This window comes from Cherax quadricarinatus, chromosome 32 (assembly GCF_038502225.1).
Source record: "Cherax quadricarinatus isolate ZL_2023a chromosome 32, ASM3850222v1, whole genome shotgun sequence".
Taxonomy (NCBI): domain Eukaryota; kingdom Metazoa; phylum Arthropoda; class Malacostraca; order Decapoda; family Parastacidae; genus Cherax; species Cherax quadricarinatus.
Window position 1 is genome coordinate 25,085,726 of NC_091323.1, and position 14,585 is coordinate 25,100,310.

General features: G+C 38.0%; 1 protein-coding gene across 5 annotated transcripts in view; it reads right to left on the reverse strand.

Moving 5' to 3' along the window:
- Positions 1-14,585, reverse strand: part of LOC128690283 (potassium voltage-gated channel subfamily KQT member 1) — an 840,902-nt gene that overhangs the window by 351,128 nt on the left and 475,189 nt on the right. For all 5 annotated transcript variants that reach the window (XR_011392684.1, XM_070090551.1, XM_070090547.1 and 2 more), the window contains 4 exons: positions 12,535-12,704; positions 6,006-6,131; positions 4,614-4,724; positions 1,792-1,976 (listed from right to left, as the gene is read on the reverse strand). Coding sequence is in view for 4 of the 5 variants with exons in the window: in XM_070090551.1 (XP_069946652.1) it covers positions 1,792-1,976; positions 4,614-4,724; positions 6,006-6,131; positions 12,535-12,704 (592 nt within the window). In the remaining variant the exon portion in view is untranslated. The remainder of the gene's footprint in view (positions 1-1,791; positions 1,977-4,613; positions 4,725-6,005; positions 6,132-12,534; positions 12,705-14,585) is intronic.

The following is a 14,585-nucleotide window of genomic DNA, read 5'->3' on the forward strand; positions in this document are numbered from 1 at the left end:
CCTACATCTGAAAAAGCATGTTAAGAAACTAGAGAAAGTGAGTATGAATTAAGACTTGTTCCTGAGCTAAGGGACATGAACTATGAGGAGAGGCTAACAGAATTGGGCCTAATGACACTGGTCAGGAACTGATAATGTAGACAGGAAAAAGCTGTTTGAGAGGAGAGAAACAGAATCTATGGAACACTACTGGAAGTTAAAATCCCAGATGAGCCACCGAGATGTTAGGAAGTATTTCTTCCGTCTCAAGAGTGGTCAGTAAGTGGAATGATCTTGGTGAGGAAGTGGTGGAGGCAGGCTCCATACATTGTTTCAAGAGTAGGTACAATACAGTCTATGGGGCTAAGAAAGTGTGAATCTAGAGAGTATCAAGTAAAGAGGCAGGGCCAGGATCTGAGAATTGATCTCCACAACAAATATTCGAGTGAACACCATACTTAATAAGCAAAGTTCTTCAAATAAGCTAAACTGACTAGACAGTTTCTGAAAACTATCTCACTCAATGACAGGACATACTGTACATTCACAATGACATATATACAACACCAAAATTAACTTGGAATCCTAATACTGCTTTACAAAAATTAATCGAGTAGTTAAAACATACCTAATCTATTTTAATTTGGTTATTATTTATCACTGAAATTTATTAATTTTGTGTTCACCAATTTTTGCAGTTAGTGCAATAATGAAATTACATTCGACTTGTTTGGTAAAATGACAGTTGCCAAATAAGCCAAGTCAGTAAGTTCAGCTTAAAAAGCACATGTATACGGTAAATACTGTATACTGTATGTAACCAACACGAATTTTTACTGTAATTTCCTTCTTTTCAAACAATATACTGAAAAAACTAACTTAAATACCAATATGCATCTTGAGACATGTCATTAAAATGTAGAAATACACAAAAATATTAGAGGGTATTTATAATGAATGCACTAAATTCTAATAAAGTAGGGAATAAACTTTTCAAGATGGACCGAGATACAATATTTAAAAATTTTAGATGAAAATGCAGGATTATTAAATGACACTAAAATACAGGTATTTAAAAAAAAAAAAGTGAAGTATTTTATTTCCACTTAAGCTTTATCATTTACAGAAAGCTAGCAAGAATTACATCATGAGTAAGCTTTATAGTGATGCATTTTATACCAAGTCTGAAATGTCAATTTTCAAGTATATATAGTAATGCAGCTATGTAAAATACTGTTGAAGAAGTTTTAAAAAGGTAAATTTCACACAATGCCATTTTAAAAAATGTATAAATAATGCACAGAAACAATAGAAGATTAATTAATATCAGCAAAGAAATAAAAAATATATAAATTATAAAACAGTATTAGATGAATAAACTCCAGTTGGACATACAATAACTACAATAATGGTGTAAAAAATTCAAAAAATTAATCTAATCTTTTAAAAATATAAATGAATAGCACTTAAATTAACAGAGAGCTTAGTGTATACTGTATATATAAGCATGGACCTCTCATGTCAATTGCATGTCTGATAACTCTGTCCTTTGTTAAGATCAAAGCTGTTCCCTCCACAACTGCTGTCACTGCTGGCAAACACTCAAAAGAAGCAAGATGAATTATATACTTGACAATTCTCAACACGTAGAAAAGTTTACCCTTCACATTATAGGCTTAATTATTGAGTAATAATAATAAACATTGTTATCCCAAAACTTTCACCCTAAGATACTCAAAACCTCGTTACAATGGAGTACTTTAAAAGATTTCTCTCAATTTCATGACACTGAAATGAAATTTTGAAACTTACGAAGGAGGTGAAGGCAGAGGAACCTGATGGATCTTCCAGGTGGCAACAGACATGGAGTGCTCATCAGCAGCATAGCACCGCCACAGGCACTGAATTAGTGTGGCTGCAGGTTGCCGGCGACGGATCATGTGCTTTTGGCGCTGCTGCTGCTGCACCTTCAGGGCAAATCCTGAGCCTAGAATTCCCTGCATGAGTGGTAAAGCCATCCCTAAGTCCCATTTCTCTATACACATGCTATTAGATAGTAATATTTTTAAGTACACAGTGTAATACCATGATCATCATCAGGATATTAGAATTATGGAAAAAAAAAAGGGGTCATACGGCACCTGAGAAATAGGTTGTAACGAAGTTTGATAAAAGAAATGTCATGATAATAATAATAATAATAATAATAATTATAATAGAGCCTCTCCTCACTTAGCAACGCACTCGTTTACCGACGACTTGGTCTTACAACGGGCTCTCTGACCAGTATGCATACATAAATAATGTATATTAAGAGCTGATTTCCTCTATTCTGTTTATTACAAATATACAGTACACTACTGTATAAACATTTAAAAATATATCAGAAGTGTTAAAATAGTGCAAAGGCAACATTAAAACAATATTAAAGATGGTCGACACAAACCCACTACCATTATAGTATGTTCCTCACTTAGTGACGAATTCATTTAATGGTACATGTACAAGGTATACAGGCCTAGTTGACATCAATGATATACTACTACATAGAAAGCCACTTGTTATGGAGAGCATTTCAAGCAAATTAGGTCAATTTTATCCCAGGATGCAACCCACACCAGTCGACTAATACCCAGGTACTCATTTTTTTTTAAAGTGATGGGTGAACATAGACAACTGGTGTAAGGAAACATGCCCAATGCTTCAATCCTCGCCGGGAATTGAACCCTGACCCTCACCGTGCGAAGCGAGAGCTTTGCCACCAGGTCACAGGCCAGCATTAAAGACCAGATAGCAGTATAAATGTGTGCGAAAAACATTCTTGGTACTTTTCCATAAAATATGATCCATGTTACAAAGAACTTGGTTTTAAGTTGGAACATCAGGAATGCAACTAGTACAATGATTTGCAAGCTGGGTCCTCACTTATGTTACTTAAAAGACTACAAAAAGATACTGTATTGATGATCATGGAAGGCCAATTTGACAGCATTTAACTGGATATTTATTTCTTAGAATTGCAGGTAGAATATTCAAAATAGTTCTTAAGCCTACGGTTGGAAAACTAATGTGGTCTTGACAACAAAGTCTGGTGTATCTCTAAGGATGCATTGCTTTCTTTCCTGGAAAAGCAAAGCGAGGATAATCTTAAATTATATGACAGGTGAAGGCTGTCTAGTTGAACTTTTTCCACAAACGAAATGCTGTTGCACTGCAGTACCCTATTAACTGATACGAGCTACTAAGACTTCTTATGAAGGAAACGGGTTGTTCCTTTTTATCCTCCCCCTCAATGTATTTTTGGGATTGAGGGTGAAAAATCTGACAAAAAGACACTAATTGCTGAAAGAATACCTTCAGTGAGACTTTTGCTTGGAGACCAAGCCTTTCCAAGTCAACTGAGGGTAAGATAAATGTAGGTAAATATAGTCATGAGAGCAGGTGATCAGGAGGGAGAAGAACATTTGCAACATTTGGGTATCTTTATTGAGGAAACTATGTCCTTGAATTTGTATTAATAAGAGCCACTGGAGGGCAAAACATCTATAATAAAGATACCCAGATGCTGCACACATGTCTAATTTTTACCTTCATAACTTATAGACCATTGTATGTAGTTTTGTGCATTATTATATACTACTGTACATAGCAGATTCATAGCAGATTCACATATCACTTATCCAGAGACAGTACTTTCAATAAATAGCATCTGAAATATTGTACTCAAGTCCTAATTGTGTACAACATTTCAGATGATTGGTTCAATGGTTGATCGCACTACAATTTTGATTATTATAATTATTATAATCAAAAAGAAGCGCTAAGCCACAAGGGCTATACAGCTCTACAATTCTGAAAAAATAAGCATAGCGACGAAATTTCCCTACCGAGTTGGAAATTATTTCTCAAATGCTCCATGGTTTAGGTAAATATTCAGGCATCTTGATAGAACAGAACCCTGACATTGACAAGCATTGCTTTTCTAAATAAGAGCACCAAAGTAGACCTACTGGTTCACACTGTGCAAGTCCTACTTGTCGATGCTATGCAAGTTCTACTCTCCATCATTCATATAAAGCTATTGTTAAATAATTACTTTCCTAAATAACAACACAAGATCAGAAAAGCAGGTCCTTCTCAAATCCAACCCTTCTCCCTCTTATATTTGCCCAATCTATTTTTAAAACTACCCAAGCTGTTAGCTTTGATTATGCTACTTGGCAGCTTGTTCCCCTCAGCTTCAACACTTTTATGTCAACAAGCATCAGCAATTGAAACTTTAGGCCAGATAAATTTGGTTTATTTTACTATTTTAGCTACATGTATATTATTATGCACCTCCCTGCACCTAACTTTGCCTAGTAGGGCCACATCAACCCCCTCTACACATTTCCAGATCAACAAACAATGACACCTACAATGTAAAATGTGAGACTTATTTTAGAAACATGAAATTTAAAAAAAATGAAGGGCTTTTTTTTCAAGGTGTCATAAACATAACCCAATTTTTCCCCATATATTCTTCAGTTCACATTATTATTTCATGTAAAGGTTTTTAGAAACAATTTGAGTGGAGTAAGTGATTATGTGCCATTTTTATTATTGTTACATATTACCATTTTTATCATACTGACCGCTGGAAGAGCGAAGAAAGAGATCCCTAGAAGTGCACAACCTGAAGCAATCATCTTGCCACCCCAGGTCTTGGGTACTGCATCCCCATATCCCACTGTACACAGTGTGATCTGATGAAAACCCATACATTAGTAGAAAGAATGAAAAGAATATGATAATGAAAACTAGTATAAATGTTGAAAACAGCAATTATGAGAGGGATATTGTATATATCAGAGGAGGATATGACAATACAGTCATAATGATGATAAATTAGACACATGTGCAACTCTTGGGTATCTTCATTGAGGAAACGTTTTGCCACACAGTGGCTTCATCAGTCCATACAAAGGAGAAACACAGATACCCAAGAGTTGCACATGTGTCTAATTTATCAACATGTCGGTTCTCTGAACCATTCATCTAGTCATAATGATGCTGATACTGGTGACAAATGAAGCAGTAATGGGAGTCAAAGATGATATTCAGACTAATGCAAATCAACAGTTTTGATGGTAATAGGAGTAAAGGAGACTGTTAGTGACAACGGGCATTAAAATGCATTATCCTTATACTGAAAAAAGAAAAAAGCTATGTTGGTTTGAATGAGAAATGAGTAATGAACTCAGAATGCCTTATGGTAAAGGAAAGAGGAAGGCCATGTTAATGTCTGATTAGGTTTTATTAGGAGAGGATGACAATGTTAGGCTCCAAAGTTAGCTATGGCTGGGTGTTTAGTAACCAGCAATAATTAGACTTATTTTTTCCTTTGTAAGGATGTTATTTATTTTTTTATTATTATTAACACACTGGCCGATTCCCACCAAGGAAGGGTGGCCCAAAAAAGAAAAACTTTCACCATCATTTACTCCATCACTGTCTTGCCAGAAGGGTGCTTTACACTACAGTTTAAACTGCAACATTAACACCCCTCCTTCAGAGTGCAGGCACTGTACTTCCCATCTCCAGGACTCAAGTCCTGGATGTATGAATATAGATACGGTATAGTGACTAGGTTTGGTAGAGTGCTTTAGTTTGGTTAGCAAAGGGAATGTCCAGAACAGACCACTATGCTGTACATTACTGTATTAATGAAAAGTAAATTAAATGATTAGCAGCTACCCAGCATTGAAAGTATGAAGAATGAGGAAACATCAGTGGTCGACCCAGCATTCATGGACTGTGCTTAACAGACAGTAGTCTAGCTAAGCACAATCCAAGGAATCCATCCCCATGTAAAGGTCTAGGTGAGCACAGAGTTATGAATGTTAATGTTTCTTGGGATCATTGCCATAGATCCAGTCTCAGATCAGGCCTCCTACATTGAAAAGGAACTCCAGTGTTACATGAATAAGACCTGCAAAGAAACATGCAGGAAAAAAAAGATTGACTGATTGATTTATGTAACTCACCACACCCCACCAGAGGGCATCTGGGAAGTGTCTGAAGTTCTCGTTGTTGTCTTTTTCGACGAGGTAGACAAGGAATGAGGAGAAGATGAGTCCAAGGAATCCTATGTACAATGTAGTGATCAGTTCCTAGGGTAAGAAAGGCATCTATTACAATTCTGCTATTATCTTACTAATTCCTCAATTTTGCTGTGTTACAAAAAGTCTTAATAAATTATGTTGTAGCTATTACTGTAAAACCATCATATATGACACTTGCTAAACGTCTGGGTATCTTCATTCTGGAATAGATACCTAAATTGTGAACAAGTGTCTCATATAACAACTTAACAGTTTTCTAAAACCATTTGTAAAAACTGTAAAACCATCTTCAATTAATGACTTAATCCATGTACCCTGTTTAATTATAAAGGACTGCAGAATGGTTTTCCAAACATTTGCTATACACCTGTAGATCTGAATGTTGCATAGGCTTGCTCTGACACCAGTGTTTCATGCACTTCAGTTTTTTTTTTTTTTTTTTTTTTTTTCAACAAGTCGGCCGTCTCCCACCGAGGCAGGGTGACCCAAAAAAGAAAGAAAATCCCCAAAAAGAAAATACTTTCATCATCATTCAACACTTTCACCACACTCACACATTATCACTGCTTTTGCAGAGGTGCTCAGAATACAACAGCTTAGAAGCACTCTCCAACAGATTGTCAGGTCCCAAGTATCATTCGCCTCCATTCACTCCTATCTAACACGCTCATGCACGCTTGCTGGAAATCCAAGCCCCTAGCCCACAAAACCTCCTTTACCCCCTCTTTCCAACCCTTTCGAGGACGACCCCTACCCCTCCTTCCTTCCCCTATAGATTTATATGTTTTCCATGTCATTCTACTTTGATCCATTCTCTCTAAATGACCAAACCACCTCAACAACCCCTCTTCTGCCCTCTGACTAATGCTTTTATTAACTCCACACCTTCTCCTAATTTCCACACTCCGAATTTTCTGCATAATATTTACACCACACATTGCCCTTAGACAGGACATCTCCACTGCCTCCAACCGTCTCCTCGCTGCTGCATTTACCACCCAAGCTTCACATCCATATAAGAGTGTTGGTACTACTATACTTTCACACATTCCCTTCTTTGCCTCCATACATAACGTTTTTTGACTCCACATATACCTCAACGCACCACTCACCTTTTTTCCCTCATCAATTCTATGATTAACCTCATCCTTCATAAATCCATCTGCCGACACGTCAACTCCCAAGTATCTGAAAACATCCACTTCTTCCATACTCCTCCTCCCCAATTTGATATCCAATTTTTCTTTATCTAAATCATTTGATACCCTCATCACCTTACTCTTTTCTATGTTCACTTTCAACTTTCTACCTTTACACACATTCTCAAACTCATCCACTAACCTTTGCAATTTTTCTTTAGAATCTCCCATAAGCACAGTATCATCAGCAAAAAGTAACTGTGTCAATTCCCATTTTGAATTTGATTCCCCATAATTTAATCCCACCCCTCTCCCAAACACCCTAGCATTTACTTCTTTTACAACCCCATCTATAAATATATTAAACAACCATGGTGACATTACACATCCCTGTCTAAGACCTACTTTTACCGGGAAGTATTCTCCCTCTCTTCTACACACCCTAACCTGAGCCTCACTATCCTCATAAAAGCTCTTTACAGCATTTAGTAACTTACCACCTATTCCATATACTTGCAACATCTGCCACATTGCTCCTCTATCCACTATCATATGCCTTTTCTAAATCCATAAATGCAATAAAAACTTCCCTACCTTTATCTAAATACTGTTCACATATATGCTTCAATGTAAACACTTGATCTACACATCCCCTACCCACTCTGAAGCCTCCCTGCTCATCCGCAATCCTACATTCTGTCTTACCTCTAATTCTTTCAATTATAACCCTACTGTATACTTTTCCTGGTATACTCAGTAAACTTATTCCTCTATAATTTTTACAATCTCTTTTGTCCCCTTTCCCTTTATATGAAGGGACTATACATGCTCTCCGCCAATCCCTAGGTACCTTCCCCTCTTTCATACATTTATTAAACAAAAACCATTTCAGTTTTGTATGTGCATATTTGGGGTTAAACACACATACATTCATGCAACCTAAAACAAAAGGATTTTTCTAATTTCAGGGATGTTCAGAAATTGATTCTGGGAATCTTTTAATTAACAGTGCAAAATGAAATAGGTTATAGGTAATTTTTTTTTTAAACATGTTGGCCGTCTCCTACCAAAAAAGAAAAACACTTTCACTGTCATTCAACACTTTCACTGTCTTTGCAGAGGCACCCAGATACTACAGTTTAGATGTCACTCCAAACAGCCAATATCCCAAATACCTCCGTTAAAGTGCAGGCATCATAATTCCCACCTCCAGGACTCGAGTCAGGCTAACTGCTTTCCCTGAATCCCTTCAGAAAATACGTATTGCCATGCTCACACTCCAACAGCTCATCAGGTTCCCAAAGCATTCGACTCCATTCACTCCTATCTATGGCTCATATTTTAAACCAATAAATTATTATTATTAATATTGCATATAAAAATATATTCTACTTGCAAGGGTCATACAGGACTGTCTAAACATGGAAAATGTCATATAGAGTGTTACCTCAAGTTACGAACTTAATTTGTTCCAGAAGGCTGTTCGAGTACTGATACCAAACGAATTTGTTCCCGTAAGGAATAATGTAAATTAGATTAGTCCATTTCAGAGGCCCCAAAAATACACTTACAAAAGTACTTACAAAAATACACTTACATAATTGTTCAAGTTGGGAGCTGTTCAAAATTCAAGGTACCACTGTAAAGTTTTTTTTTTTTTTTTTTTTTTTTTACATCTGCCATTTCTCACAAAAGTAAAGGAGGGTCAGAAGAGGAAATATTCATCATTCACTCAACAGCCATCTTGATAGAAGTGCCAAAGGCACTGGTTTGAATCCATGTTCTTTAAGATATCAAAGCTTGTTTCATTAAGGACATGATATACATGTATTCGATTCCAGTTCTTGTTGTTGAAGTTGAAGTTTGGTGAAGGCACTCTTGGAACTGTGCCTTTTGCTGGTCAGGACCCCTGTTCATACAAATCTGTACTTCAATTAATTATGTGAATTAGCCATTTTTGATACTGTTAAATGTCATACCAGGTCATCATTACTTGTGAATATAAGGTTGTGCATTTCCCAGCCTTGATGGTTCTACTATTTGCTAGTTCAGGGTGATTTTTTTGCAGAGATTCTGCAGGTCATGTGCGTGCATGTGCACGTGTGTGTGACTTTTCATCTGAGCTGCCTTTAGGCAATACCTCTGCTATAACAATTTGCTACTCAGACCACAAAATAATTACATGCAACACCTGTCACATGTTGACTGGAGTAACAAAAAGTAACGAGAGCTTTCTAAACGTACCCACCACCTAAAGAGAATACGTATACATATTCCTAAAAGGAAACAAGAACAAATAGAAAGTATCTGAAATGGTTGAACAGGAGATTAAGATCTTTTAGGGAAGAATGTGTGTGTATCAATAGATGGCCACCTTATAAACCAATATATTCATACTAAGAGGGGTTAGGAAAAGAATAAGAAAAGCTAAACGAGACTATGAATTTAAAGTTTTGGTGCAGAGATTTAAAAGCTCATGTGTGTATGAGTTTTCATCTGGGCTGCCTCCTGGTGTTATCTTTGCTACAACATGATTTGCTACATTCCTCCATTTTCGGTGCCTTTGACTGAAATCCTAAAATGGAGGAATGTAGCAAATAATGTTGTAGCAGAGAACACCAAGAGGCAGCTCAGATGAAAACTCGCACACACACGAGCTTTTAAATCTCTGCACAAAACTTTAAATTCCTAGTCTTGTTTAGCTCTTCTTATTCCTTTTGCCAGGAACTCAAACAAATTCAAAAATTTTTCAAGTACCAAAAGAACAAAAATTAAAGAAAAATGAGGTCAACTGCTCTATTTTTTTTTTTTTTGGCTATTTTCTTTGGGTCTTCACTCAGGAGAATGACATCACAGTAATAAATTATTATATGTAGTGAGCCCCAAGGGGAAAACAAGTTACATATGTAATACATATTACAATCACTAGGGATACAGTAATTAAACAGGTTGACTGATTAAAGCAAAGTCCTCAGACCCAAATGAGCTTTTTGTTTTTCAAGGGTTCTTAAAGATTACAGGATGGAGCCTCATTAGCCACAAACTGATCGCTAAAATTTATTTCTTCAAACAAGCACAGTGTTGGAGATGCAGATGGCTAATTAATTTCTATTTTTAAAGTAGGGAATAAGTTACCATCTAATTATCACCCAATAAGTCTGACCTCAACTGTAGGCAAATCTTTAGCCAACTATAGCAAATATAAGAAGCCATCTTAAAAGGCATGATTAAGTTAGTGATACTCAACATGGATTTACAAGAGGCCATTCTTACCTGACAAATTTGCCGAATTTCTTCAGTAGAGCATTTAAGGCAGTGGACCATGATAAAGAATATCATGATCATTTATTTATATTTCAGTAAGGTTTCTGATACAGTATCATACAAAAGACTTAGAAAAAAAGGGCAGGCAGCTCATAGTATAGGAAGAAAGGTTCAGTCATGGACTGAAGCATAGCTAATGAACAGAGAGCAGAAAGACTGAATAAATAAGGTGAAATCAGAGTGAAAACCAGTCATAGGTGGTGTGCCACAAGGATCAGTTTTAGTTCCACTGTTGCTAGTGCAATCGAATACTAGCAATCGAACGTAGTTTGATTGCTAGTGCACTCAGCTTACACATCGAGGTCTGTGATTCGATCCTGAGTACAGGTGGAAACTTTAGGACGTTTTTCCTTAAGACACCTGCTGTCCATGCACACCTATCAGCAAAACAGGTATCTGGGCATTAGTCGACTGGTGTGGGTCGCATCCTGGGGACAAAATTTACCTTTGTCTGGAATGTTTTGCATAAGAAGGGGCCCTCTCTATAGCAGTATGTCATTGATGTCAGCTAGGCCTCTATACAGTGAACCCTCGGTTACCTGCCATTCAGCTTATCGCCCAACTTGCTTATCAGCCAGTTTTTCGGCGTCCGGTTATCGGCCGTTATTTCGCTTATCGGCTGTCGATGCTCACAAGTTCCTACCAAGTTGCTACCTCAAGTCCATTAGGACTTGAGGTAGCAATTCCTTTTCCGGGGTTACTTCCCTAATTTTAATGTCACTACGACCAGCTTGAGAGTCACTGGACCTCTGTCGTACAACAAATCTGCCCATAGAGCTCCGTAACTCCTGTTCCTTTAAGACTTTCCTAAAATGGGCCATAACATTGTCACTGTACAGGTTGCCAACACGGCTCGCAGTAGCTGTGCCAGGGTGATTTTCATCCGTAAAAGTTTGCAGTTCAGCCCACTTTGCACACATTTCCTTAATCTCTTTTTTCAATTCCATACTAATTCTCGCCCTTTTTACCACAGGGATGGCACTAGAAGCTTTCTTGGGGTCCATGGTGACTTATTTTGCAATTACAAGCACTAAAAACACTAGGATAATGTGAAATGTACCGAATGTATAGGTAGATGCAACCGCACTGGCTGGTTTGTAAACACTGGCGCTGAGCCCACATGTGGGATGCATCCCAGACGAATCACATAAGGCTAGTTCTTTATCATGAGGCGAGGCAATATTTTTGCATTCAAATGCTTTGATTGGCGGATTTAACGTAATGCGGTGCGTTCGTAAGGCGGGGCTCCACTGTAATATATCTGCTCTTCAATTAATTGCAGTCAGCTGAAACAAATAAAAGCTACAAAGAATGAATGTCTATAAGCAGCAATATTTACAAGCAAATTTATATAAATAGCATAATATGCAAGTCCTTTTTTTAATCTTATGCATAATCTATCATTGGGGTATACTAGGCTTGGCAACTTAATACGTATTACTATATACAATTGGTAAATTATTACAACTAAAAATATTTAGTTAACCGACTTGTGCATCCCTATCCACAATTATCATGTTCAATAGTGAATTATAATAATTTCGTTACTCCTTTCATTTGTTAAATTTGCATATGACCATATGCCAAGACTACCATGTTTTTTGAAGCCACCATCAATAAATCTAGTAAAACTAACTTGCCTGCTATAACCATCATCATGACTTGTCGTAGGAAGGCGATGATGACCGTCTTCGAATTATTAGCTCCGGAAGATTGATAACCCAAGTAAGCAAGTAAGTTTATTCGGGTATACACAAATACAGTTACATAGATTATCATACATAGCATGTGTGTAAAGTACCTAGGATAACCCAAAAAAGTCAGACAGAGTGACTTATTTCCATTGGGATAACTTAATAGTATTGCTAAGAAACAGGGTTTATTTCTGTTGATGTCTTAAGGTGTTCACAACTCGCTTAACATTTTAAGACACAAATAGCACTTATAATATAAGACATGAATATGAATAACGAGAGGAATAAACTCACCTGTCTGTGGGCATAGACAACGGAGCCCAGCAGCTTCCAGGTGCCGCCTCGTCTGTCCATTCGCACCATTCGCAGGATCTGAAAAAATCTGAGGCCCCGGACCGCGGAGACCACCTGGCCGCCAGACCCATTGGCCAGGACCACTACCGACGCCACGATGGTGACAATGTCTGCGGGATGAGGGCAGGGTTAAGGCGCCCGCCACAATGCAAAATTCTGGCAAAAAAATTGGACTTCTAAAGCCTTCTCTCCTCGAGCAGATATGGTGACTACCGTGTCGTGAGTAATGCTCACACTCTCCTGCTGAGGGAAAGGTCCTCCAGAGGATCAGGTAACTCGTTCCGGCCCGGGGCATGTCAGCTTTATTAGTTTGGATTAGAAACCAATCAAGTCAAAACATATGGCCTTCTTAAATTTAATATCTAATGAGTAACAACGAATATGTAAAATTAATCAAAGTCTGTTTATCTCTGTCTCTCACACACACCCACATCTCCACTCACTCACTCACTCACACACACACACACACACACACACACACACACACACACACACACACACACACACAAACATGCACACACAAACATACACACCCACACAAACATACACACCCACACAAACATACACACCCACACAAACATACACACCCACACAAACATACACACCCACACAAACACCCACACAAACACCCACACAAACACACACACCCACACAAACACACCCACACAAACATACACACCCATTCCAAAAGTTGGAGGACCAGGCGGGTATAAGAGGAAAGGTACTGCAACGGATCAGAGAATACCTGACAGGAAGGCAACAGTCATGGTATGGGACGAAGTGTCAGACTGGGTGCCTGTGACGAGCAGGGTTCCACTGGGGTTGGTACTAGGACCGGTGCTGTTTCTGCATTGTGTGTGTATGACATGACTCGGAAGTGTCCCTGTTTGAAGACAATGTAAAGCTAACGAGAAGAATTCAATCAGACGAGGATCAGGCAGGACTACAAAGGGATCTGAACAGGCTGCAAGCCTGGTCCTGCAACTGGCTCCAAGAGTTTAACTTCACCAAGTGCAAAGTCATGAAGATCAGAGAAGGGCAAAGAAGACTGCAGACAGAGTACAGTCTAGGGACCCAAAGACTGCAAACCTCACTCAAGGAAAAGAATCTTGGGGCGACATCTCCTGAGGTGCACATCAAATAATAACTGCTGCAGCATATGGGCAACTAGCAAACCTATGAATAGCACTCCGACACCTCAGTAAAGAATCGTTCAGGACTCTGTACACAGTGTACGTAAGGCCCATACTGGCAGTGGCGTCATATGGGAAGCGGTTTGCCCTGGGTGACACCATTAAGGGGGTGACATCATAGAGCCTCTAAAGGTGACACTAATGCCCAAAACAGTGCTGCAGCAACATAAGAGAAAACTCCTTTGTTTCTACATAGCCTATTATATGATTACAGAGTACAAATAGGCCTATATAGGGAAAATCAATGACACTATACGAAAAACTACGATAAATCGATAAATTTATTTATATTTTGGAAAAACTCTTAATCCACCTGGCATCACCATGATCACTCACCACTGACTGAAATATGCAAGAATGAGCTCATGCTTGAAATACCAAGACTAAGGAGGCACCTGCAAGCTGCTGATGTTGATCTTGAAAAAGTAAAGCACTGGACTGTATTGGATGTACTAACATTCATAGTTGAATGGGATTTCATTGAATCTCTTCCAACTCTCACACACTGCCTGAGGTTGCTCCTTTATTATGTGTGTTTCTGTGGCTTCTTCTTAAAGGAATTTCTCGAAGTTGAAGCTGATTAAAAACTATTTACGGTCCACAATGATTCAATCCAGAATCACTGACTTATCAATGCTATCCATAGAAAATGGATCAGTTGACATCATTGATTTTGAAGTGATAGATGATTTTGCAGGATTGAAGGCAAGGAAATGCAAGTTCTGATTCAACAAGATGTTACTTGTACTCAAGGTCAAATCGGAACTAGTGTTTCTCTGATATTGCAATGTTTTTCTC